This window comes from Corvus hawaiiensis, chromosome 15, assembly GCF_020740725.1.
Source record: "Corvus hawaiiensis isolate bCorHaw1 chromosome 15, bCorHaw1.pri.cur, whole genome shotgun sequence".
Classification (NCBI taxonomy): Eukaryota; Metazoa; Chordata; class Aves; order Passeriformes; family Corvidae; genus Corvus; species Corvus hawaiiensis.
In genome coordinates this window covers 20,539,120-20,566,756 of record NC_063227.1, presented here as the reverse complement: position 1 = coordinate 20,566,756, position 27,637 = coordinate 20,539,120, and the positions used below count along the sequence as shown (strand labels likewise).

Sequence of the window (27,637 nt, the reverse complement as noted above, 5' to 3'; positions counted from 1 at the left end):
ATAAATTGGGACCTATTTGCTAAGGATCAAGCTTTCACTAAGCAGCTGGATGGTACCCAGCCCCTGGGTCGCGTGTCTCAATCAGCAGGGCAGGGATGTCCTTCCAGCTCAGAAAGGATAAGGATGCTGTAAGCACCAGCTGGGGGGGTGACCACACTCACCCCTTGCAGTGGGTGCGGTCAGTCCCAAGGTCTGTTCATGCATTTGTGAATTGAAGGAGAAGCAAATTAACTTTAAACCAACAGCAAGGTTGTTTCCCTCGCTCAAATATCTTTGGATGTGCAGCAAACTGTAAACAAAGCAAAACTGAGGAAGAATATGGTATTAGATAAAATATCTTAACATCATTCCTATCAAAAGTTTAAATTTGCATGTGTTTATGTATATACACTTTTGCTTGCACTCACCACCCTACAGTGAGCTTCAGTTTAATAAAACTCTAGTGGTTATAAACGCAAGAGCTCATATTTCATACAGTGACAGCTCTGAAGAGCTGGAGGGACTGAGCCAGAATGATAATGAAAATGTAAATAAAAGGAAATACAATACCCATGATAAAAAGTGAGGGCAGAGGAGGAAGTGCCAATCTCCTGTTTTGCCACTGCGGTTTCTGTGGTTAATTTATAGGTTATCAGGGAATAGAAGAAAAAGGTTGAAAAGAGCTGACTTGAGAGCAAGCACTGAAAAGAAACAAATTGCGAAAAAATAAAATCTTTGTGGAGGGTGAGGACTAATGAGTTGGAAGCAATCAGTTTGCACAGAAGAGCAGTTTGTGTCCTCAGGTCTGGCTTCAGGTCCCTCCTGCTCTGCGCTATGCCCTCTGCAGCCTTGGCCAGGAAGGGAAGAAGGATGAACAGGGATGTTGCTGAAGGAAAACCTTTGAATATGGGATGACAACTGTGTGTTAAATGTGGTGAACGTGACAGAGGGGCGTTTGATCTGTGAGGCCTATTAATGTGAAGCTGATTACTCCTAAAAGAAGTTTTATCACGATACATGGAAAATAGCTCTTCATTGGCAAGTGATAGACAAAATGGCCTATTTTCTGTGGTGATGTTCCAAAAAATGCTCAGGACTGCTCTGCTGCACTGGAGCCTGTTCCTGAAGGAGCAGCTTCTGCCATTTTTAAGTGTGTTCACTGGAAAATGATTGGTCTGGCAACAATTTGAGTGTCCCCTTGGCCAGATCTAAAGCTTCATGAATTCTTTTGCTTAGTTTTAAAATACTTCCCTTGGGAGAGGAAGAGGGAGCAGATGAAAATATTAACCCACAGGGAACCGTCAGATCCTCTTCAGAGACAGATTTTAACATAGATTCTGGATTAGGGAACAAAGGAAAAAATAGAGCGTCCCTTTGCAAGGGATACATTTCTCATCATTTTCTTTCTGAAGTTTGGTGTAGAAAAAGGAGAAACATTTCTCAGCATGGTAGATAGAATCAAACATACAAGGATAATCTGGCTTATTCTTAACATAGAAATGTCTGCCCTGTGGAACCTAAGCTCATGAGCTGACTGTTGGGAAAGTCTATTCTTGCAGAATAAGCTAAAGGAGATGAGTGCCACTCTTTTGAAGTAATGACTCACTGAATGAGATCAGTACTGTCAAAAGACAAGAATCGTTATTAAAGTACAGCATTCACCAAGTAATATTTTATTCAAGAATATTTTGGAAAAAAATAATTCCAAGACCCTAATTTTGGGTCTGCTTGTGTAAAGGGCATCTAGACAACTCTGAGTTTTGAGCTGTAATTCTGTAGATTTTGTTTAAAGCTATTGTGGAGCTCTATGGCAAGTTCTGCACAAGCGAGACCTTTTTCTTTAACTACTTGTTTTTTAGAATACTAACACAAATTCCAGTAAGTGTTTTTAAAAACTGTCTGCTTAAGAAGGAGGTGGAAAAGTATATGGCAAATACAATACCCACAAAAAATTAGTCATATCAAAATGCCTTTGCAAAGAGTAAGACTTTTCTCAGCTGAATCTTTCCTGGCTCTGTGGAAACCATCTGAACCTCCACGTTGTAGGGGCATAAGTAAAAGCAAGTGTGAGAGTGTTTCAACAGGCTGGCTTCCCCCTTCAGCCTCACCCTGTAGGCTGCATAGATAATTCTTTTTTATCCCACTCTCTGTTAAATCACGTTATAGGATATAAAGAGTAGTTGGCCACTGCGTTACACTTACAGTTTACATTGACTGAAATTGTAAAGAACTTTAGGGTGGCTCAAGCAACAGGAAATGTGGGTGAAAAGCTGAGCATGTTCAGCTGGTCAAAGAGCAGAGAAAGCCTCCAAGTCCTGCTTGTGCGGCAGAAAAACAAATGCCTGCCAAGGTCCTGTGTAAACTGCTGGTGGCATCGGGCGCAGCGGGGATGTGTGGGAGGGGAGCCAGGTTATGTGCATTTGTTAAGGAAAAAGTTCAGGTGATTTATGGTTAACTAAAGGTAACTAGAAAGCTATTTCCTGTACAATGTATAGACTAGTGATGGGTTTCCCTAACGTGGCTCCCTTCTAAATGGATTTTCTCTCTTTTTTTCAACCAGTCATTTCTCTTCCCTCATTTTAAAGAAGTTCCCACATTTTTCTGTCTTTACAGCTTCTGCATTCCTTCATTTTGAGGCATTAATTCTCTTGCAAAGAAAATGGCTTTCCCCCCTTATTTCACATTACTTTTTCTTTTTACTGTAGCAGACATCCTTTTTCATCTCCTTTATTCTAACAGGAGCTGTAATTTTTAGACTCTTCATTTTCCCTTTGTGTGGGGAAGGTGAGTCCTTCAGGCTTCTTTTGGCCACTTGCCAGCCTTCCGTCCCTTTTTCTGCACCAGCTGATACTCTGCTCCTGTCCCATGCTGTTACAGCCTCTCACCTTTATTCCCCTGCTGTGCAAGGGACCTTCAGAACAGTATTTAGGAATGCATGTTATCTGTTCAAGGCCTCCAAATGCTGACTGTGATGATGCAGATGTGGCGGATTAGGAGGATGGCTGAATTCACCAACATTTTGAACCAATTTCTTAGTACTGGCAAAATGAACCAATGTTAATTAACCATTAGCACTTACTGACATGTGCCCTCCGTTAATAACATTCAATTTAATATATGTATATGTATGTCTATGTATGTGTGTGTGTGTGTATATATATCTCTGAAGAATTAGTTAACTTATGAAAATACACCTTTGGGCTGGTCTGTTCTTTCACTAAGCCAGTCTGCTCTGAATTCATGCCTTTCCTCCACTCAGAGTGACTATTTCCTTGCAAATTTCTATTTAAGTTGTTGTCTTACAGCAGAAGTTACTATATTATGCTTGAGCCAAATAACCTAAAATGTTTTTACAAGGCATGAATTGTGCAGTTTTGACAATAAAGGCAGTGTTTGCTTTTATGCCAAGCAACTTTTGGATGTGGATTGGATTTTCATGTCAGCTGAAGGCTGGATCTGGTCCTTGAAGTTTAGAGAATCTCAAACTGACAGACATTAAGTATCTGTATATTTGGGCATTGCATACGCTCCTGGAGGATGGGCTTGACAGGGGAAAACATGCTTCAAAAATGAGGTGAGGTTATGGTAATACAGGGTATGACAGATCTTTAGTATTTTTCTTCCTTGCAGAAGAACACTCTCTTGAGTAAGATGCATATAAGTGTTTTCATTTGCTATCTCTTACCCCAAAAAGTCCATGTAAATTCAGGCTGAATTCATTCCAGATTCTGCAAGTGTGGACAAAATTTGAATTTCTCCTAGGACTAAAGTGACCTTCACTGTCTCTAGAGCAAGCTTTTTGGTTAGCACACAGAAGAGTTTCCCTCACTGTTTACCCTCAGTATAATGTCGTTGTCTAATATGCCTGAGCATGTCTGCTCTCTCAGATATATTTGCACAGCTTTCTTTAAAGCCAGTTCTTTGAAAGTGCTATTCCTCCACGCTGTTTCGATATTTAAGTATGAAATGTCTGTGGTTGCCTTTTGGAGCAATGTGTCTGCTGCTGCCCTTCTGCTCTCACCACCATTTTGGCTTCATGAATGGGCAGCTAATTGGCAGCCCAGTAAGAAATGTGAGCTGTTGCTTTACTCCTACGGCTTTTATTTTGCTTTCAAGAGGTTGAAAACAGTTATACAGATCAGTTCTGTTGGTGGTTTCTTCTTAATCTGTTGCTCTTGAAATCCAGTCTGTCCTATCTATCATGTTAAAAGAGCAAAGGTAACGACCAAAATAAATATTTTCCTGTCTTCTCTTTCAGATAAAATTGAAGATGAATTAGAAATGACTACAGTGTGCCATAGACCCGAGGGACTGGAACAGCTTGAAGCACAAACCAATTTCACTAAAAGAGAACTTCAAGTTCTTTACAGAGGATTTAAAAATGTAAGAACAGTATTGCAGTGAACAGAGTCTAATATGTATGTCCCCACCAGCTTCAACTGCTCAGCTCGATTTTGTATTATTCCCCTGCTAAACATTAGTAGTTTTGTATTAGATCTCCCTTACCACAGCAAAATGAGCACAATCTGCCTCTCCATCTAATATTTATGATGCTGCAATCTGCCTAAAACTGGGTTTGGATGAATATTCAGCACATAATGGTCTCATTAAACTTGTTCCCCAAATGTCAGCAAGGACACTTCAATTTCCTCAGCTGTGCCAACACTTGAAGATAACCTGAAAGTGTTTTTATGGCTACTTACTTTAACCTTGTTGTCATCTCCTCTTGTTCAAATATAAGTGGTACGGTTCACTCATGATTAGCTGCCCAGGATAGAGATTTTATCCCTTCTCTAGCTGCAGAAATCTTGCTCTTGTAGTAGGATCTCAGCAGAGCACTTTAGGACTTTAAGGTCCTGCATAGTAAGTAAGGAATAAGACTGGAGTGGCAGGAGCCAAAGAGAAATCAAAAGTTAAATGTGTATTAAGACTGAGGAGACAAGAGAGAGGCTGCAGATTTCTGGGAAAGCAGGCACCAATGCCAGCTGGCATGACTGGGTGTGCAGAACAGCTCCGTGCCCATCCTTGTGAGCCACCATTCCAGCCAGGCTCCCTGGGAGCAGGGAGGCTGCAGCTCCTGAGCCTCAGCCTGCTTCTGCTGCCACTCAGGGGCTCCTCACAATAAGGAGGAATGGATGGGGAATGTTGAGGCTACATGGAGCAGATGCTTTATGGACCTTGAAGATTCAGTACTCATTACATGTTTGCCTGAGGGTCAGGATTTAGTCACCCAGGTGGTTTGTGCCAGCTGATGTTTTAATGATGATTAACAGGTCAGAATTGAGCTGGCTCAATAAACATAGAGTGGTTTTTAAGTTGTCTTGCAGGACAGCTCCAGCATTCAACGACCATCACAGCAAAATGCTGACATTTCTCAGAAAGTCAAGTCTATTGGGTAAAAACTTGTCAAAAGAAAGCTGAGCTACCTTAAACAGAGGCAGATCTGAGGGAACCTGCTGGACTTTGAGAAGAGCCTTTCTTTTTTGACAGATTTTTGGAATTTGATCTAATCACATTTCCAGTGTACATTTGACTTTTCCAAGGAGTCTGGTGGTTTTACCCTTTATTTCACTGCTCACCTAAGTGGGCCAAAGCACAGCTCAGCTTTCTGTATTTTTGTTTGGTGCACATGGCATATTTATGCAGCCTTTGCTGCACGTAAGAGGTCATTTCACATGTGAAGTTTTCTAACTGAACACTGATATCTCCTCATGCTTTCAGCAGCCAGCAGGAAATCATACGGCTTTTGAGACAGAGCTTGGCAGGTTAACACCCAGATATGACATGACTGCCTACAGCAGGGGATTAAACCTAGTTTTGCTAAGATCTCTACAGAGCCTTCTGTATCGCTGTCAGGTGGGAATCCTGTGTGGGAGAGCTCTGCTCTGTGCTGGGAGGATTTGCAGATGCAAACCAGTGAGGCAGACTTGGATCACTCTCAGCACACAGGACATTTACCTCTTGTCCTTCCCAATTTTGCTATCACTTTGCACAACAGAGGCATTACCTCCCAGGGAAAGAGTGGCAGACAAGTGCCACTTGTGACCTAAACCTAGGATGTCACTGAAGGTCTTGGTATTAATTGGCAGTGCTGGCAAGGTCTTGGTTTATATCGGGATATTAGGACAAAGCAGGCTGTTTTTATCCAACTGCTCTGCACACAATATGCACAATAAATACACACAATGAAGTTTCATATCTAAGGTTTAAACTGACATGAAAGTGCAGCTTTAACATTGGTAGTCTGCAAATCATGGTTTCAATGGGATGAGTAATTACGCACAGGAGGCAAACTGGCTCAGCTGTTACCATATTTGCTATTGTACCAAACCGTCTGTTCTTTGGGATGATGTTACAGTGCCATCTGGAGATTTGAAATCCCTGTGGGAATACAGTCATTTTCCTCTCTGGCTTGTACTTACTGCTTGCTCTCAGTGATTGCACAGGTCCTGTTTAATCACAAGGCAGCACCTGGATAATCACAGAGCCATCTGCAGGAACTTGTATTGGGCACAGAAGGATTGAAGTCCTGGCTGCAGAGGATTTGGTGTGCAGGAACAAGGGTGGTGTTCCACCAAAGGCAGCTCAGCACAGCCTGGGGTGGCCTCTGGACTAGTGCCCTGTCTGACCAGGGTCCTAATTCTCAGTACCTTTAAACCTGTTCTTTCTTTGTCTCTGAATTCTGTTCCCCCACTCCCTCCAAATCGTCTCAGTCTTCACCTGGTGTGTCACTGGTCTGTTCTGGTGTTTTTGCACCAGACTGATGGAGGCTGCTAATAAATTCATGTCCAGAGAAGCCGAGCACACTAATCAGGCCTGTGTTATTGCTGCCTGGCAAAATGTCCCCTCTCTTTGCCTTCAGCTTGCATTTTCATTTGTGAAAGGGTGCCACCCTCCAGCATCTCTTGATTCTAGGACCAACATTTCACATTTATCTTAGCAGTTGCCTCTGCTCGAAGGATTCTGCATTATGTGAATAGTCTCTTTTGCACTTCAGAGCTGTCTCAGACGGGAGCCAGACTAATGTGAGGTGTTTGGTCCCATCTTTTTGGTTGGGATTCTACGAGAGCAAAGAAACAGGCAAACCCAGCAGAACCTCTGGTGGGTCTTGCTTTGGCACAACTTAACAAAAGAAAATGTGATACCTTCTGTCGACAAAACCACCAGAATTGTTTGAGCTAAACAGCTATATCAGCACAGGAACAAAATGGCCATGAATAGGCACAGGCTGGAATTAGAAGAAAGTTTCTGCCCCCCAGAGGAGTAAAGTTTGGTGAGCAGTTATGGAAGTGCAGGGAGGGAGAGCAAGAAAGTATTTTTATGGTGAAAACTGATAAATTGATGTCTAATGAAGTGACCAACAATACAGAGATTTGAGTTCAGTAATTCAGGATCTTCCATTTCAGCCATGTTTCTAATGGCTTACATTCTTTGGAATTGAGTACATGGATTTGAAAAAACTGGGGGGTTTGTGGGATTTTTTTGGTCAGTTTGGGGGGGTTTGTGCTGTTAGGGGAAATACTTGTTGGCTGCAAGGGATAATTTCTTAATACTGAATCAGGAAACAGACAACCCAAATAACTGAGGGGCTGCTGGAGACATCCTTACCTTGCTTTAGTGTGAGTATTTTAGCAAATCTGTAACGAAGTGTAGTATGAGATGTAATTGTAACAAAGCAGAATTATGGAGATTAAAGTGAGCAGTACAAGCGAGGGAGAAATGTTCTGATATTTTAATAATCCCCAAAACATCTCCAAAGTGGAGAACATAGAGCAACAAAATACATGGGATGTTTGAGTGTTTAGAGATGCAAATCTGAATTGTGGATTTGTCTGTGGTCAGCTAACTTACTACCTCTAATTTAGCGAAATGTGACCCCTGAGTACTCGTCCTGATGTTCTGGCCAGGTGAACTGAGGAGGGTCCGACAGGCAGGTTAGGCTCAGCTTTCCTGTGGTCTCCATCTCTGCTTTGCACACCTCTGAAAGCAATCAGTGAAGTTTATTTCTGATTCCAGCAGAAGAAAAATGCAACTCCTGTTTTATTTTTCCTTTGGTTTTGTGGGTTGGTGTGTTTGGTTTTTGTGTGGATTCAGCTCCTTTGTGGTTTAGTGATTTAAAAGCAGCATGAAAGGGTAAGTTCAGATGCATAGCTCATGCTGCCAAGCATGATAGTCAGCCCTCAGAAAATGAGGGGTTTGTTCTGTGCTTGACCACAATATAAAAAAAGTTCACTGTTCGACATTTTTAAGGAATTCATCGGTTAAGGAAATGAGAGGTGTTAACCTAAAACCCTGCTATCAAAGGAAGGCCTTATGAATACTACAGTGAAGGACTGTGCTTTTTCTTACTGACAAGAATTTTTTCTTGAATGAGTGAACCTTTATTAACTTCAGTGGAATTTAAGCTAACACTAAGCTTACCTGCTCTGTTTTACAAGAGAGATTTCTTTCGAGTCAGCAGAATTAAATGGTACTATAGCACTAATGAGGCCTCTTGAGCATTATTTGGCTCTTATAAAACAAAAATTGTGATCAATTAACTGCAAATGAATTGGTAGTAGCATATGTGTCTGAAAACAATCCAGTTATGGAGAGCTAAATGGGCTGATCGATGTCAGCGCTGCCTCTCCCCAGCACTCCTAGGGCTGTGATGCAAACTTTCTTTTGGCTTCCAGATGGAGCATCAGAAGCAATAAGGATCATGTGGAAATTCAGAAAATTAAGCGGGCCCAATGGCTAAAACTGCCAGGATAGCCCTTACCCCTGTGAGAGAGCACAGGCAGCAGCAGCCACATGCCCATCTCTGGTAATAATAGGGAAAGGAGCCCAGGGACTCTGCAATTGTGGGAAGCATAGAGAAAAAAATGATCAGTCCCTCATCTACAAACCGTCTTTCAGCACATGTGTTTCAGCACATTGTTGTGTTATCAAGAGGAGAGAAGGAAATAGATCTCTGTGTGTCTGGCCAGTAGCACTGTGCTGGAAAGTTTGGGCAGGTTGTGCTAGGCTTGGTTTTAGAAAGAATGACAGTTTGGTGTAATACTCTGCAAGGGCCCTGTGTGATCTTGTAGCAACAGCACTTCAGTGACCAAGGAGAACACTTCTACCCAAGAATGGCTGTGAATATGATACTTGGTCTGATCGATGATTAAAAGATACCATAAATAAATATCAGATTATTTATTTAATGTATGTTAGCTTACAAGCTTCAGAAAACATGAACATCTAGGAAATATTTGGGAGAATCTCTTATGGTAGATGTTAGCTTCTACTTAATTATTCTTCTTTTGATGATTTCTACTTTAAAGATGAAAAGGTGACCACTTTTCTCATGATAAGGAAACCAGGCAATGGGTGTTTTATGAGGAGGTTTGGAACAGTTTGAGAATACTCATCTAACCAGGAACCTTGCAACCTACAAAATCACAAGTGGCACATAGAAAAATTGTCAGATCGACTGTTTGCTTGCTCTCTCTAAACAGCAGTTCAGGACTATCAGGCACAGTAGCAGGAGTCAGGTTCCAAGAATGGAAGCTGGGGATTCCTTGTGCAGAGGGTTATATCCTGTGAAGTTCTCTGCTGAAGGATCTGTGTTAAAGTGAGGCAGGAATCACAGCATGTCACAGAGAAAGGGATGCATGGAGTGTGTATAGTGCCAGGAACATAGGAACTTTCTTGATCCCAAATTTGCCCTTCAGCTCAATATAAGCATCAAGCCAAGCTATATGTGCCAGTTTTGTGAATTTGGTGAGAGGGAGTTAGCCTGCTCAGATAATCCATCTCAAGCATGTCCTACCAGCAGGAACAGTGCTCTTGCTCCCTCCTCCCTCCCTGATGGGAGGTTGGGGAATTAAATGGCTGAGTGGGGTCAGTGCTACAGCAGGGCACAGACCCCAGCGGTCTCTGTTGATCAGTGGCTCTGAAAGTGGGAGGAAGCTGACTTTTGTGTGTCTGTAATTCTGTGCTCTGTGAAAAAGGCTCAGTGCTGTGGTGACTTTATTGGTTTGCTCTGGTTTAGTTTTCAAAATTGGTTGATAGGCAAATTTGAGGAATAGTGCCATCAACTGGGAAATATTTTCTATAACTGAAAACATCACGTAGTTAGATAGCAGTGCCCAAGACTCTATAATGTGTTATAGCAGCACTGACCTGGTGGGGGGTGTTTATTATTAAGGTTTGTTTGTAAGGACTTGCTAGTGTACTATGGACTGTTCACCTCTGTGGATCTGGAGTCAGGCTTCTGGCCACAGTCTGCTGCTGAGGATTAATGATTCATACCTGTGAAGGCATTAGACAGGGAGGTGTTAACTGGCATGAACGTTATTTGTAATAATTACATGAAAGCTTGATATGAGAGAGGTCATGAGCTGCCTTTCTAGGTCATTCTATAAAACAGCAATGAAACTGCTGAAAACACAGTTAGAAATGTTAATAATGGTGAACCAACTTTGTGAGATGCTTAAGATGAAATTGCAGCTTGAATTACTTTAATTTCTCCAGCTGCATAGCCTGTGCATGCAGAGCACTGTGAGAACAGGAAGATGATTGTTTCATTGCTCTCTTTGGGCTTGTACAGTTTTGCAAATGAACCTTTACAAAGCTGGGTTTTACTTGATTCTTTTTCTCTCTCTCTTTTTTGTTTTCCAACAGGAATGTCCTAGTGGTGTTGTTAATGAAGAAACATTCAAACAGATCTATGCACAGTTTTTTCCTCATGGAGGTAAGTGGAGTGCTTTGTGCCTGTCAGGGCTCTTGAAGCCTTACCATTGCCTACTGCCAGCTGTCTGCAAAACTGCTGCAGATCATCTGTGCAAGGAATGGGAATTGAACTTAAGCTTTGAGGGTTTTAGACAGAAACACAAACATCAAGATAATAAAATTTTAGGCCCTTTGAACAGTTATTTCACATAGAAAAACCCCACTGAAGATTGCCCCTCAATGTCAGCTCTTTATTCCCCAGGTCCAAAATAGAAGCTGGGGGTTGATGCTTTGTTCTGTACTGACTTTCTGTTGGCAGAAAGTGAAATTGCTTCCCCTCAGTGCATCTTTGCTTCCCTGCTGTTGGACTGCTGGGCATGTAGTGTCTAGCACAGAAGGATCCCAGACTTCTTTCTGTCCTGAACATTAATCAAAACTTCCTTAAAATTCTTAAAGCAGTTTTTAGTTGATAAGGAAACTCTTGGCTACCTGAAATGATCATTTTTGGTGTTTATGTGACTGAGTCATGTCATGTATGGGCATATTAAAGTATTGTATTAAATCTCTCAAATGATACATGTTCTTGCCTTTAAAAAACATCAATCATCTATATATTCTTCTAATTGGATATGTTCTGTGGGGATGCTGTTCTCAAATTGAAAAAAATGAGTCATTGGTTTAAGCAGCTTTTTAGCAAAAGATTAAGTATTTGAGGCTTTCCAAAAGATCCCACTCTGCAGTATCTGCAGAACACACTCCTTGGGGAATGATGACTGACCTTTCTGCGAAAGCGTATGTGTGCATGTGCATTTACTTAAAGAAGGTCATTAACAAGTGTTTTTTCGACTAAATGTCAAGATAAAACACATTATGCTTATGTTTTACAACCCATGTGACCTCAAAGATGTACACCTATAAAAAGTTTTCATTAAATTTCAGTATGAACTTGATGATTTCCTGTTGTGATTGCTTTTAGTTTTGTTACAAAATGCAACCAGACCATTTATTTATTTGTTTGTTTATTTATTGCAAAAATTAAGTATTTATAATTTTCATGAATTCCTGGATGTGGCTTTTGTTTCCAAGCTGAGTTCCAGTAACTCCAAGGAACTCCAGTTACCCCAATGAACTCCTTTAAGAGACACAGCTCAGGTGACTCCTTCCTTCCCATGTGTAAACACCAGTAGGCACAGAAGCTTCACTTTTTCATGGATAGATAACATTTTTTCCATTCTATTGAGGTTTTCAAAGACTTGTCTTTCTGTTTTCTGTGTGTTCCATTCCCTTGAGATTCCCTTGGTTAATGATGATGGAAATACAACCATGCTTAATAGTACAATGGGTCAATAGCAGATGGATTTTGTATTTTACATTGGTTTTTTTCACTTGGTTTCCAAACTATTTGTATAATCTTAGCTCACAAATCCTCAGAGTTTTTTACACTTTTATGGTTCTCTTCACAGATAAACTTGTACAACCTAGAGGTGGTAATGTAGCTCTGAATTATAAAAACCTTGGGCAATGTCATCCCACGCTTGTGTTATTTTTGTTAGGGCTCCTATCCTTGGCAGGTTTTAAGTTTTGCTATTCTGTCATCAAGTGATACAAGTGATTTAAGTATTTCTTAATGTACATGAAATAAGACCTCAGCTTATTCTTTTAGTTCATTGTTCAGTTTAGCTTAATAGGAGCTTTTAGTGGGACTGTGCCATACGTAATGTTGTAGTTTTCTTTTGGAGCTATTTTATTTCAGAATCCTTCTCTTAAAAATGTAGTACACAATTTTTTTTCCCCGAAGTCCAGTGCATTTTATCGTTATGAATGACAGTAACTTAACTATTTGATTTTTCTGCACAGTGTTACACTTTCTTGGATTTGAATAATGTGAGAGATCAAAGTAAGGAGATGATGGGTCATTCCACCTGGGCAGAACAGGCACCAGGCTTCACCTGAGTTCCGTGCATTGAGTGCAGAGACTGAGGCTCGGCTGATGCTGTGTGCCAGAGAGAATATAAGAGACAAGAAGTGCATGGCTGCTCCAGAGCATAGCAGTGAACTAATTAGGGACTTTAATGTCAGTTACTTCCATCCTGTAAAGCTGAGCTTTAGTAATACAGGGAGCAGAGTGAATTGCCACCAGAGCAGAGACCAGGCCTCTGAAGGTCTTAAAGTTGCACACCTGTTGGATATTTATTCTGCATACCACTACTGTTATTCTGAGCTAACAGCCATCGTTCATGGGGCTATAGAGACTGTTCTCAATAGAAAAGGTTTCCTAAAACCAGCAGTTTAAGATTCAAAAGAAAGAAAATATGCCTCTAGGTGAGACTGCTCTCCAGCAGCTTCAAGTAACTGCAGCAAGACCCTTCTGAACCTAGGCATTTCCTTGGGGGGTCTCTGCCGTGTCTCCCACAAAACACAAAGCTAGAGAAAGGATGCTGCAGTCTGCAGTCACTCTTTGGTATTTTTGCTCTGTTTCCCACCATTTGAACCAGAGACACTCTGGGATGGTGGGGGATTTTCTGCTCATTCTTTCAGGTACTGCCCCAAAATCCAAATAGTTTCTACTGTAATAAAAGCTTTTGCATTTCAAGGCTGTTTTGAGGGAGGGTGTCAGAATTTTGCAAGTCCATGTTAACATTTACTGGTTCACAGAATACCTGGCAATGCTTCAGGGTTGAATTATATACAGAAGGAAAAGAAGCTCCTGACTTGTTTAGAACCATCAGTGTGTAATGAGCTGCTGTCCCTGCCCTTTGTGCCTTTCAGATGCCAGCATGTATGCACATTACCTCTTCAATGCCTTCGACACTGCACAGAATGGCTCAGTGAAGTTCGAGGTAATTGCTTTGCATCTTCCTTCCATGCCACTTTCTCAATTTTGTGTTTTTAAGCTTTTCTGTCCATTCTTCATTGCAAAGTAGTAGGACTTGTTGGATTAAAGGTTAGTGGTTTCAGTCTAAAGTCAGTTGATGTTTTCAAATCTGGTTCACTTTAGTTTATGCAGATGCACTTCCATGTGTCAGTAAAGAAGGATCTAGATTGTGCTAGTCAGGATCAGAGGGAGAAAGTGCAGAGGGTTATGTAGCAGAGAGGAGTGGCTGAGGAGAGTCCCATATGAAATGAGGTGAGAGACACAGATAACTTGCACCTTGTACCTTCTGCAGTCATCATGCATTGCATGTGTTGAGCAAGCATCTCAGGTACTTGGAAACTAAATGCACCGTTTAAATAAAAGGCCTGTTGCAGTGGCTACAAACAACCTCTCTTCATGCTCAGCCCATAGTTGTAGGAGCGCAGCAAAGGGGTATGTTAAGTCATAGACTTCTAGAGGATGAAATTCATAGTTTTGAAGACTATAAAACTCCTATAAAACTACAAATCGTAGGCAGTCTTGCCTTTGCTGTCAAATGGCCAAAACCTCTGGTAATTTCCAGGTAAGACTGGGAAATGTGTTCATTCACTAAATGCAAAATGGGGGTGTTTCCATGTGCGTCTGTGTGTCTCTGTGGTGAGGGCTGCAATGGGAGGTTTGCATGGGGCAGCTACCCAGTAGCTAAAGCTGTCTGGAAACCTAAACAGACTGAGAACAGAAAAATGCTGTTAAAATAACAAACAAACAAAAACAAACCTAGAAAGTGCTGAACTTTCATTCCTGGCAGGTCTGTCTCTTTACTGGTTGTCAAACCATGAGCATTTTGTCCCCTTTTTTTGTATTGTTCAACAAATTCAAATTCCTCTGAGCCTTGGCAAAAAGGAGCAGAGGTTTCTAAGCAGTGATGCACTGCCCCATGCAGAGCTCATGGAGGTGACTAAGGATATTAAATGAGTTATCAGGAACTGTGTAGCTCTGTTATCCTGAAGCTCTGCCTGTGCTAACAAACCCCTGTAACTATGCTGCTCTCAGTGCCTGAGGCACCGTGCAGTATAATTAATAAATCAAAGTTATCAGAAGCAGTAACTTTACTGTAAGCAAAAAAACCCAATTAAAATTATGTGTGTCACAATGAGTAATTAGTGGTGGGAATCACATCTGATCAAGTCTGACAGATTTTACCAGAGAACAAAATCTAAGGCTCCTTGTGTCAGAGGAGTTTAGGATCATTCCATCTCTCAAGGTGGACATGGAGAAAATGCTGCATTTTCTCCCTTCTTTGCCAGCACCTCAATCTGGAGGTAAGAAAGCATCAGCTTCTACTTCCACAGGCACAGTCCAGCTGTGTTTAACCAGGTGGTGGCAATCTGAGTGACAGCTCCTTGCAGCAGGGAGGAGAAAGGCCACTGGAGCATCTGGCAGTGCTCTTAAAAACCAGACATCTTAGTGAATGCTTCAGCCGTTGAGTTCAGTCAGAGAGGACGCATTTTGGGAAAACGGAGCCAGAAGAGGTTGATAAGCATATGCTCCATCCTAAAAAGATAAATCTTTTGACTGGCATTGTATAAAGAGGGTGACTTAGAAAAGGATGTTATGAAAATTCACATTTCTCTCTGTGCCTCAAACCAGGACTTTGTGATGGCATTGTCCATTCTGCTACGGGGAACTGTTCACGAAAAGCTGAGATGGACATTTAATCTGTATGACATAAATAAGGATGGCTATATAAACAAGGAGGTAAGGCTGTTTCTGACAAATGTGGTTGATTTTGGAAGAGAGAAATGATTGGGTTTTGTTGCAGAACACAATTAATTTTACATGCAGCTAATTAAATGCAAATCAGAATAGACTCAAGCATTTGTCTATGTCTAAGCGAAGTGCACTGTGATGTTATTGCATGATTTTCTAGACACATTTTCCTATATTATGGTACCTTTAATGAATTGTTTTAGCCAGGAGCAAAATCCTGGTTACAGCTCTGAGCCACATGACCCTTGAGAAGGGGAGGGTGACGGTGGCAATGATTGGTGACTGAGGCTCAAGGGCTTTCTTTCTGCACTGGGGGGCATCTGAAGCAGTACAAGCCTCCAGCACTACTCCCAAACCCCGCATTTTCATCTGTTTTTATCTTCTTATCTGGTATTGCTTGTTCCCACTGTGGGAAGCCTTGGTTTTGAGCATGGTAACCTTGAATATGTGTCAAATACATCTTAGCCCACTCGAACGCATTGTGCATCCCTGGAGGGTTTGCAGTTACTGCCACTGGTTGTGGAGCTGAGGGGCAATTTTTGCAAGGTGTGGGGAGGGACCAGATTCCCAGTTACAGCTGGGAATCTCCTGGCCCTGGAGGAGGCTCTTGGGACAGGGGTGGTGCCACAGCACAGAGCTGAGCACAGCCCTTGCTCCCAGCACCTGCCATGTCAGAGCCAGGCCAGGGGAGGGGAGGGAGCCCTGTGGGAGTCTGTGGCATAGCACAGACAGAGAAAAGCAGTTCTTTCTATAGGATGAGTTTGTGTGTCAGGGTACATCTGTCTCCATGCACATGTACAGGCATTCCAGGTGCTGGGTTGTAATAGGAGAAGGAGGGTGAAGAATAGGGCAGTACAAGACAGAATGGGATATCATTTCTCTTAATTTCCTTTTTGTGTTTGTGCTGGCATGCTGCTATGGCAGGAAATGATGGATATCGTAAAGGCAATTTATGATATGATGGGGAAATACACATATCCAGTGCTCAAGGAAGATGCACCAAGGCAGCATGTAGAAGTGTTTTTCCAGGTACCTGGTTTTTGATGGGATTTTCTTAACACTTGAGCTATGCACCGATAGACTTTCCTGTAAAGTTGAGTCTATACCTTGTTATATATTCCAAAATAAACCTTAGCAGCCATTCAGCCTAACACTACAGGGCCTGCTGATTTCCTGGTTCCAAAGGTATCTCACTTGTCTCTCAGCCTGACCCTTTGCATTGTGATGTGCCACATGCAGTAAATCTGAAGCCTCTGCATGTGTTGCAGCCCTTCTGTGCTGCTTCTCTCAACTGCCCTTATGACTGACAGGAATGAATGAGGGTGGGGGTCGGTCAGGCAGTGCATAAGTAAAAAATGGAATAAGGACAGAGGTTCTGGTGTGTGTCGAGGAAGCAGCTGAAGATGACCTCAAAAGTGCTCCAAATCCCAGAGTAAACAAGTCCTTAGCAGTTGGCAATCCAGCATTGAGTCTGAGGTCTAAGCTTGTTAAGTCCCAGCTTTATTCAGGTTGCATCAACTAAGGTATTATAATGTAACAATAGTGTTACCAATGTAAACTAATGGTTTTTTTTTTTTCAGAAGATGGATAAAAACAAAGATGGAGTTGTAACTTTAGATGAGTTTATTGAATCATGTCAGGAGGTAAGGACTAAATTATAAGTGCAAGGAAAGATCTATCTCATGTCACATCATTTGCTTCCCTTTGGACAAACTCTGTTTGAAACAAGATGCTGCTCAGGATCCTGGGTTTTCTTTGCTCTGTGAAAAAAACAAAACAAAACAAAACAGTTTCAAGACTTGAGTTTCTGATGCTCTGTGAAGTCTGTGATTCAATAGTGAGGTAAGGTCAGGCAGAATATGGGAGATGATGTCTTCACATGCAGTGCTGGGACCAGTGTTTTTGTGTTCCTGAGTGGACTGCAGCGCCTAATTCTATAGACAAGCAGACAACTGTAGAAAAAGCTCTTAACTACCTTAGGTTTTTTGGGGGGCGGTTTTTTGTTTGGTTGGGGGTGTTTTTTGTTTTTGGGGGGGTTGTTGGTTTTTTTTTGGGGGGGGGCGGTTGGTGGGGGTTTTTTTGTTTGTTTTTGGTTTGGTTTGGTTTTGGTTTTGGTTTTGGTTTTTTTTCCTTCATTTTGAGAGTCTGATGCTGTCTCTGTGCTGCCCCAGATGTCATTATCAGGTAGCACACTGCTGAGACTGCCCAGAGTCAAAGGTGTCTCAAATTCTTGCAATTACAGCCCTGAGTTATAAAACCAGTTGATGTTTTTATGGTCAAACATTAAAAGCAAATGCTGTCATCATAGCAATGATTTTTATTTTTCTTCTGTTTTGGAAGCTCCCTCTTGCAAATTCCACATATGAGATTGGCTGTGATAAATTTTTGTTGGTACTTTTAGCACTGGCCCAAAGAAGCATCTGTGTTAACATGCAATTGGCCTAATGCCTGTTGTCTTAGACCTTGATTGTGTGAATATTTGCTCAGAGATATCTCTAATACTTGACCAGTACAATAGTGGTGGAAAAGGCAACCTCTGCCGTTTAGAATGCGTATTGGCCCTTCTGTGCATTTTATGTTGCCTGGAAAATTCTTTCCAGTTCTGCAGCCAGACAGGTCTTCTGTTCCTGAGCAAGGGGAAGATGCCCACTGTGGAGGGCCAGGCTGGCTTCTGCTGGTTTTGTGTCAAACCTGGCTCTGGCCACATCCAGTCTCAGTCAGGGACTTCAGGCAGCAAAATCGTTGTTTAGCAGATGCATAGTAGAAGGCTAATGTTTTTCAGTTACTTCATTCTTGATCGCTCCTGATTGTTTGGCTTATTTTTGGCACCATCTTTATTTGATCATTTGTGTTGTGTATTATTCTTCACATTCTTAACTTGCCTGTAGGTGTGTGTATGATCAGTGGTCTCAGTATTGAAGCAGCTTTACTTGTAACTGTTAAAATTTTGATTCTCTGCCCTCATGTGGGTTTGGTTCCTTCTGTTGCCACCCTTGGCTGGGAGCTGGGCAGACTGATGCAGTGTCAGGTGCTGTTTCCGGGCAGGCAGGAGCAAGCCCTGCAACGCTAAGATTTATTTTTTTTATCTTTATGAAAAATAAACCAAAGTGCACAACAGTGCTCACCTGTGCCATTGCAGCAGCTCTGGCTTGTGGTCGGCGAAGCTCTGGCATTGCCTTGGAGAGGGTGATCGGCTTCCCATGAAAGGTGGTGCCTTGCACCCACAAACTGAGTGAGCAGTGATAGAGGTGATGCAGCCTCACAATACAATTGAGGAATGCAATGCAATAGATCTCTTAAGTTGCTCAATGTGGAAAATTATTTTCATGTTACAGGCAAACAGCTGTTCTAACTTTTGGAATAACTGAAATCCTGGGGGGGAAAATCATCATTATGTTTTTGAATACTATTCTGGTTCCTTTCTCAAAGTAAAATTTCAAGACTTCAAGAGAAATAATCCCGGATTTCCCTTGTGTCTGTCTCTAACTTTGTCATTTGGCTCTAGGAGCCTTGGGGAGGCTGAGGTTGCACAGATTGCATGGGTTTTGGGTTTGAGCTGGAATTTCTGGCAGGAAGTGCTCCCTCAAGGCAGTTTGCTTATCAGTTCAAAACCTGACATTCCATTTGGACTTGTGGAGCATATTAGCCAAGAGCACGTTTGAATACCTAGGATCAGGGACATCTGAGGGTTCAGCACAGGCACCAGCCCAGTGCCCTGCATGGCACAGCCTGTGCTGGACATCAGGCTCAGGAGAGGACCCTGTGCTTGGTCTGCCTCAAACCAGCCCAGGGGCCGAAGCACGAGACAGCTGCTGTGCGGAATCAGGGCCGGGGCACTGAATCAGCCCCAGCTCACAGAGGGGGAAAGCATTCCCAGAGCAAGGCTGTTGCCTGCAGGAGCAGCTGCAGAGCTCCCTGGTGCCAAGGCAGAGTTATGAGTTGTGCTTGTCCATGCTGGTTTCATGGAAATATCTTCTCCTTGCTTTCAGGACGACAATATCATGCGATCCTTACAGCTCTTTGAGAATGTCATGTAACCAGACGAGCACTGGAGGAGTCTGAGACTTCCTGTGTGACAAAGATCTCCTTTCTGGGTGAAAGCTTTTTACAACTGAGCCATGTCCAGTGTGTGAGGATTTTGTATGACATCTCCAACCAAATGGCAACCGAATGCAACCGATCCCACCTCTTCTCCCCAGGAGATGCCGGTGGACCTTTGTTTCGTTTTGGAAGCATGTGAATATTTTAATAAATCCCGACAAGAGAGAACTGCTGCTCGAAGTTCAATGAGTAATACAGAGCATTGTTTGCTAGGCACAAGTCCTGCTTCTAATCTAGCAAGCTTAATTCCCTATGATAGCACACGTTGATAGCTATTCAGCCATCTATTGCAAGTGACAGCTCAGTCCATACCTCCGTTCAGCACAATGTTTTATGGATGCCTTGCCATTAATCTGCTTTGACAAAACTCCAATCTGCCAGGGCAGTCTGTGAAAAAATGAACAGTCAATGTATCCAGGACATTAAACAGACAGCCCATGTAGCCACTATCCCCATTTCTGTAGAGATCCCGCTTATCCTCTCACATGCACTGGTGCCACCACGCTGAGTTTGGTGGAGTTCTGCCTGAACCCATTAACCGGGTGGTCTTCATGCCAGGGTGAGCCAGAAAGGAGCAAAACATGTTGCACAAATTAATATCAAAGTACAAAACAAATCCTGTTCAGCAATGGTCAGTTCCCAAGAGACCAGGCAGGTGGATAAGGGCTGGTACAGAGGGATGGTACAGGCCTGCTCTGGTCCCAGCTGCCTGTTGAGTCCCAGGGACACCAGGTGATTCTCCACTGTGCATCTCAGCAGCACCATGGCCATGTGCTCTGGTCCTTTTGCTGTAATTTGGTACATGCTTCCTAGATTCATCATTACCATAAGGTCTTGCTCCTTTTATGGATTTATTTAGGCTTTATTGCTTTACTTAGTGAAGAACAGGGCCCAAAGATGCAGCTGTGTTTCAACATACAGAACTTGGCATCCACAAAGTGCCCAGCACATTTGATTGGGAGCTCTTGAATTGTTATTAGCCTTGGAATCAGCTGCCAGGCCCATATTTTTTCCTACGTGGCAGTAGCATGCCTTGTACAAGCCCCATTTCCTCACTAATGCCAGGTAGAGTGTTGGATTAGGGGTTTGGTTTTTTAATTAATAAAACAGAAAAACTCGTGTAGTGAATTTACACCAAGGTTGGATGGTTTGTCAGCTGGGGAACATGTCAGAGCCTTCTCTGCAGAAGCCTCTTAGGAAAGCTGACTCACCAGAGTGCCATTGCCATCTCCAGGTAGACAGTGGCTGAGGAACAAAGGGAAGGAGGCAACAGCCAGCTTTTCCAGCTGTTCAAACCACACAGATGGGACAGTCCCTGCATAGTGCTACATCACTCCCATCCAGTAAGCATCTATTTTTATTGTATCACATACTATATTACAGACAAACTGTTAGCAGTGAAGATATATTTTAAAAATTATGTAAGTGGAAGCTTTTTATAATACAGAATATATAGAATGACTCAGTTCTGTAGCCCTAATTTTATAAAAATTTCATCTGTTCAAGCATTCCTGATTATAGAAGTAGGTCTGATCAGTCCTAGTATAATGATAATGCCAATTCCCCAAGATGGGGCATTTTCCCTTTTTACTGTGCTCCTCCATACACTTCTATGTAGCCTTAACTTTATTTCTTTAAGTTAACCCCTTGTCATCAAAAGTGCCATTCAAGTGCAGTATCATGTCTGCAGGGATGACACCTTAGTCCATCTTATTTCTTGGCTTTCATGCAGATACCATTAATGAATTCCTCCCAGCAGTGAACCAGAGCACAGCAGCTCCAGTGAGGGGCTGGGGTTTGCAGGAGGGAGGCCACCCTGTGGGAGTACCTTGTCCTCCAGTTGTTGGGCATCGTCATTTAGGCTTTATTTAATAGGCACTTGGTAAAGACATCAGTTGTAGCTGAAACAACACACAAGTTTACACTGTTCCTTCTTAAGTCTTCTTGCAATCACTTTAGCAAATGACAGAATTTAATATAATTTCAAGGTTTTCCCTCCCACCAAAAGAACATCTGTCTTTTATTCTAAGCAGTTCACTTCAGCAGAGGGAGAAGTGGTCATGACAATGGAAAAGAAGGATTTGAATGAGGCTAGCACAGTGCCTTTTTCCTCTAATAGTCTTGCTTCAAGGGTGCTCATGAGATGGCACATACAGACAGAAATGTTTGGAATGTGCCCTTTTCAAAAGAAAATGTTATTAGTTGCATGATGCCATAGTCCCTGAAGCTAAAATAATTTCTGGAGTTACTGTGATGAATTTGGTCTCAGCTATGTTTCCTGGCCCTGCTGGCAGCAGTTCTGTGTGGGCTGCCTTTGTCACCAGGGCTGTCACTGCTTTCTCTTGAGTGTGGCTCCAGTTCAGCAGCAAACAGGCGGTGTCACTGTCAGTGCATGCTGAAATCAGGGTACCAGGACTGACCCTGCACTTCTGGCATCTCCTTTGCTGCTCCACTGTGCCTGCCAGGAACAATGAGGGTGCATCAGGTAGAGAGGGAGATGCTGAGAGCCATGCTGAGTCTGCCCTTAGAGAATAACAAGCTTTGAGTTGGATCCCACAGGGGTCAGACCTCTCCCACACACCCCTGATGTTCAGCCCTGGGTTGAGCTCTGTGCTTCACCTGAAGTCCACAGTAGCTGAGACAGGTGGACTTGCAAAGTGTCACCCACAGCTGTGTTTTCCCAGAGCTCAGATTGCAGAATCTGTCTGTGGCAGAGTCCTTGCCATTGCAAACCCAATTATTACCCTTGTGTTTGTCCCTGATCCCACTGTTACAGCCAGAGGCTGGGATGCACCAATGCATAGAAGGCCTCTGGGTTTTCCATCAGCAGCATCTGTCCATGGCGGATGTTCTCCAGCCGGCAGGTGACAAACATCAGTGACTGTGAGAGAGCCACTCTCTGCATGGAAATGGCTTTGGGTTTGTTTTTCATGTTTTCTGTGAATGTTACTCTACTGTAAACTTGCCAAGCCTCTGCTTGCTCATAAATGGGGCTTGCAATATTTATGACAAACACTACTAGAGATTTCTAAATAAAACACACTATGCTACTCCAGTCTCCCGCCCTCATCAATCCTCCTGCCAGTAGGCAGAAGGCAGTTCCTGTTACAGTCAGATTCTCTGTCAGTGCTATCAACTGTGCACATTTCCTCCAAGTCGTGAATGTTTAAATAATGTTTCAATCAGGACTCTGACTGTTTCACTAGTTACAAACATTAGTCTGCATCTTCATGCCAGCATTTTTTATAGAAAGCCTTTCTAATATGCATTTTAGGTAACAATCTGCTGACAAATAGGAATGTGATTAATGATAATGCAAAAAAAAAAAGAAAAAAAGAAAAAAAAAAAGTACTGTGCCTGTTCTGTGGCTGTTTGTTTTCCTGTTCCTCTGAATGCAATGCAATATTGTGAGTAATCATGAGCCAAGCTAAAAGCTTGAGACACAAATACCCTGAGGTTCAGGCATTGTGGGCAGTGGCATTTCCTGACTGCAGTATGTGTTGAGAACAAACACCCTTGTGTCCATGGGTCACCTCTGATGAGATGGTAGCAGCAGTGTGTCAAACTTTTTTCTTCTTCATGGAAGTGCCGTGAAAGACCTAAGGAAATGTGCAAATAATGTAAATTGTGATAACTAAAGCCATGTTAATGGATCAGCCATGTATAGCTTCACTGTTACAAATGCTGTTCTCCAATGGCAATTTGTACTCAATTTTGTGGAATGGTTTTAAAAATGTTGGTTCTAATAATAAAAAGAAAATACCTGTAGAGGGTGTCCTTTCTTAAACCCAATATGTATTTTTTCTCAAGGGACACTGTCAGGTTAAAAATTTGCAATGAAGCTTTCAAAAGTGAGACTCAAACATGTATCCACGTGCATAGGGGCTATGAAACCGAACTGTGCTGTGAGCTAACACATGTCAATGATTTATTTGTATCACTGATTCAGGGGTTCTCTGATATTTGATGTGGTTACATACACTGAACTCATAGTTTGGCACTTGTGTAAAGTTCAGAAACGTTCTTCTACCTGCATCACTGATGGTAACTTGGGGTAGTAAAAATTGAAAACTTAGAGGCATGTCTTTTCCCTTCTGCAGTTCTGCTTAAGTATAAGCAGGAAAACAGACAACTGAGTTGAAAAAAAATGCAAACACTATTTTATGTTATAGATAATAAAAATAACCCAAAACCTCACAGTGTCCCTTTTGGTTTGGTTTATTGTAAACATCCATTCTGACATGTGGAGGAATGCAGAAGTGATTTTGCCAGACTATATATATGTGTGTACATATATATATGTATGTTTGCTAAACTCCATTTTGTAGGGTATAATCTGTCTACCCATACATCCCAGGAAAAAGAACATTCATCCATGGAGAAATATGAAAATAAAGGTGTCTGTGTGAAACATCTTGATCTTGGTGTCACTGCAGTGCCTGCCCAGCGCCCACTCCCCCAGCTGTGCACACCCCGGGCAGCACCGCTGCCACCCAGGCACCTCCTTCTCCCAGAGATAGCAGGGCCCTCTGGAGAATGCCAGACTTGAAATCTTGCTCCCTCTGCAAGAAGAAGGTGTGGTGACTGCCTGTTCAACACTTCTCACTCCCTGGGATGTGTCCCAGCTGCTGCCAGGCAAAGCAGGCTCGGGCTCAATGCACGTGCATAGGCTTTTTGTTCGCTTTCTGGCTGAGGTTTGTTTGAGTGGCTAGTGAAGCCTTAGTTACTGCTCTGAGGTATTGGACACCTCTGGCTTTATTCTGAGCCCATCACCATTGCAGTCTGAGCATCTCGTCCTGCTGCTTCAGGGGTCCAGGGCATTGCACCTGATGGATTGAAGGGCAGCGGGGAGGGAGCAGGTCTGCACTAGCCACAGGGGCTGTCCCTCACTCTGGAGCACAGAGGGGGAGCCTGAGGTGTTTGCCACAACTCAGCATATGAAAAAGGTTTCTTTTGAGTCTAATAATAGTGGGTTTTTTTACTGAGAGATTGATTCTGTAACCTTTGCTTATCCACACAGGTCCAGCAAACTGGAAAGGAGGAGGCCTGGACACGTTGGTACATGAAGTCCTATCATCACATCGGATCTGCACTCTGGGGGGTCAGGTGTGGGAGCTGCAGGAGCAGAAATTATGTGTGATGGAGAGCTAATGATGGACTTAGCCCTGCTGCTTGGCCAGGAGAGGCTGGTTCTCTGCAAACAGGACACCTGTCCCCATCAAACCCCAGGAGGTGGGAAATAATGAACTGAAGATCGCCAGGAGCCGCAATGGATGTGGTTATTTCCAGTCAGTTGTGTTAAAACTTTCCTTTTTGTCTTGCAGAGGAGAAGTGTGTCTTTGTCCATCTGTTCTTGTAGAGACTGGGCATCGCAGTGGGGCTCTGGCTGGAAGCCCCCACGGCAGGAAGGTGCCTCCTGAGCACAGGGTGAGTTGTCACATTGCCTGTGACATTCTCCTGGGGACTCCCCTGCTGTCCTGTCCCTGTGCACAGCAGCCTGTAGAGGAGCCGGGGGGAACCAGGGTGATCCACACTCCTTGTTCAGGACAGAGGCTTCTGCAAGGGGTGGGCAGTGCTCCTGGTAGTGGGGAGAGAGGGATGTTTCCCTTAGAACCTGGGACACTTCCGAAGTTACTTGTTGGGATTTGCACCCACAGTCACTAGCCAGGAAATGGAGAAGGGGAACAGCACCAGTGCAGTTTCCCACGCAGGAATCTGCTCTGGTCTGAAGTCTGGCTGCAGAAGATGGGCCTGGATGGTCACTGCCCTCACCCAGATAACAAAATGTGAGAATGATCTCGAACACTCCTCACAACACCGTGACCTCCCTTCCCTGCAGCACAGCTTTTCTCAGGACAGTCTCCAAACCCAGCCCCAGCTCCCTCTGCCTGCGACTAATGGAGCCCACGAGGGATAAAGCCCCGCTGCCACTGCCCCGGTGGTTTAGGGTCCGTATTTTTTTGCTCTTTGCATTGCAGAGAGAGCGAAGGAGTGAATACATCGATGTTGTGAAGGATGCAGGGGGAACGCCCACTGCTAGTAATGTCCAGTCATCTCATTGTTAAAATGTCTGTGAAAAGTTAATGCTGACCCAGGATTTTCCAGAAGAATAGTAAGTTAATGAAAAATGTTGATTTAAAAAAAAAAAAAAAAAATCCAAGATTGATTTTACAGTCCCAGGGTTAAATTGAATTTGTTGGCATTTTCAGAGAAACCTGTCCAACCTTTGTGTTCTAATTGTCTTATTGATTTACTTATAAATCGATATAAATTGAAAATATATAAGTGTAAATATACATGAAGAGAAATGTCAGCACAATGTTTTCTGTCTGAACAAATATTCTAAATTTTAGAGAACTCAGAACACAAAGAAGTGCTAGAGCCTTGTTTCATTCACACAGCACAAGCTGTTACGGAAAAGCATTTGTCACCAGCCAGTTACAAGTAAGAAAAATAATACTCATTGTAGTGGGTGAGCATTGCACTGGTGGGAGGCACACTGCCTGTGCTGTAACTGATAATGAGTAAAACTTTTTGGAAAAATTCATGTCTGTATATGGCAAACTGAGTTGCAAAAGTACTTCTAAATGGTTCTCAATTTTTGTTTCAGACTTTAAAAAATTTATCTCACTTTGTGTGCCTTATATTTGTTTTATTTTGCACTAAGCTGTGATATCATAATGCTTAAATCTGGAGAACATCTGCTACAAACAAATTACTGAATTGCTTTTGGTTCCTTTGGTATTCAAATGCAGGAGCTGTACACAAACCAACAAGAGACGCTTTGAAATGCAAGGAAGGTAAGAGATTTCCATCTCAACAATACTTTGTACTGATTTCACCAATGAAATAAAATTAACAGAATATTGAAGTTTTTAGTTTATGTCCTGTTATAGAAGTGAATATTTAGTGCATGTCATAAATAAAAATTGGGAATATATGGTGTAGATTTCAGCAGCTTCAAAGTCCAAAAGCAGAATTTCAGAACTTAAAAATTCCCTTTTCTGAGAGCACATTTAATCCCCATGTGGAACAGAAATCACATTCCAGCCTTCGAAGAGGCTATTCCAGGGCTTGATGCCTGAAGACATCACTGCAGAAGCGGGTGTGACGTTGCAGAGACCTGCAGGTAATTTTAGATACAGTAAAAGTCACATTCAAAGACGTCCTGTTCCTTTACTGCAGCTTTGCTCTGGGTTTGGTACGGATTTACAGTGCCTGGGGGAGCTCTGTGCTGACATTGTGGGAGCACCTGGCCAGCTCCTGTGTCCCCAGAGCCGCAGCAAGTCCTGGAGGAGCTGCCTGTTCCTGGTGCAGCTGAGTGGAGCCAGAGGACTGGGGAGGAAATTTTGACAGCTGGGAACTAAGCCAGTGTTTCACAGACTGGATGAGTCCCTGTGCATTAGCTGTGCCTTTCCTCCAAGGACGAGTCTGTGGAGGAAGGAGATGCCTTGTTGTAGGGTTTGGAGAAAGTTACCAGCAGTGGGCTGGAGCTGCCTTGGGGGAAGAGCCAGAGGTGTCTCATGGCACTAACACCGTCTGGAAGGGATAGGCAAAACCCTGCCTGGGTCTGTGTTAGTAGAGAGAACACAGAAATGTGACAAGGCTGGTCAAACCTGTTCCCTGTGCTGGGATTTTTTCAAGTTTTTTTAGTGCTTGGCAAAGAAGGGGCAATAGTAGTCTTTGGCTGGTCTTCTATGGTTGTGCTTTCCGGGTATTTTGTGTCCTGCTCTGTGGGCACCTGGGCCCTGGCTCTGCAGGTTTCTTCCCTGTTCCCAATGAGAGGCAGCACTGCAGCTCTCAAGCCCTCAGCTTCCACCCACCACACATGCAGAGCTGTGAATTAACCCAGGGGACAGCTGGCACTCAGATATTGGGGTGCTGCATGGGAACAAGCAAATGGGCTGAGGCTTCCATGGGGAATAGGCTGTATCCATCCCATGGATCGAGGCACCTCTGAGTGCTCCCTACTCCCTGCAGGGAGCTGGGCAAAATAGCCAATATTGTCATCATGTGTGGAACATATGGATGTGTATGGATGTGTGGAATATAAGGATAATGTAACAGATTGTGCAGATTCTGTAGTAACAGGCTATACAGTCTGTTACAGGGCATTTGGGGATCAAAGAGTTTGGAGTACTAGGACAGGAGTCTCCAGTGCAAATGGTTTGTTGCCATAGAGCATGTGCTGGTTATGCCCTGGACAGTCCCTGCCTGGCAAATGGAAAACAAAAG

The 27,637-nt window shown here is 43.0% G+C and overlaps 1 protein-coding gene across 10 annotated transcripts in view; it reads left to right on the top strand.

Moving 5' to 3' along the window:
• Positions 1 to 23,815, top strand: part of KCNIP1 (potassium voltage-gated channel interacting protein 1) — a 292,275-nt gene extending 268,460 nt beyond the window's left edge. For 9 of the 10 annotated variants that reach the window (XM_048319699.1, XM_048319706.1, XM_048319700.1 and 6 more), the window contains 7 exons: positions 4,238 to 4,362; positions 10,630 to 10,699; positions 13,447 to 13,517; positions 15,182 to 15,289; positions 16,226 to 16,330; positions 16,882 to 16,944; positions 19,291 to 23,815. In XM_048319699.1, coding sequence (XP_048175656.1) covers positions 4,238 to 4,362; positions 10,630 to 10,699; positions 13,447 to 13,517; positions 15,182 to 15,289; positions 16,226 to 16,330; positions 16,882 to 16,944; positions 19,291 to 19,338 — 590 coding nt within the window. In that variant the 3' untranslated portion in view covers positions 19,339 to 23,815. The remainder of the gene's footprint in view (positions 1 to 4,237; positions 4,363 to 10,629; positions 10,700 to 13,446; positions 13,518 to 15,181; positions 15,290 to 16,225; positions 16,331 to 16,881; positions 16,945 to 19,290) is intronic. The other variant, XM_048319701.1, reaches the window with a different exon arrangement.
• Positions 23,816 to 27,637: the final 3,822 nt, after the last annotated feature.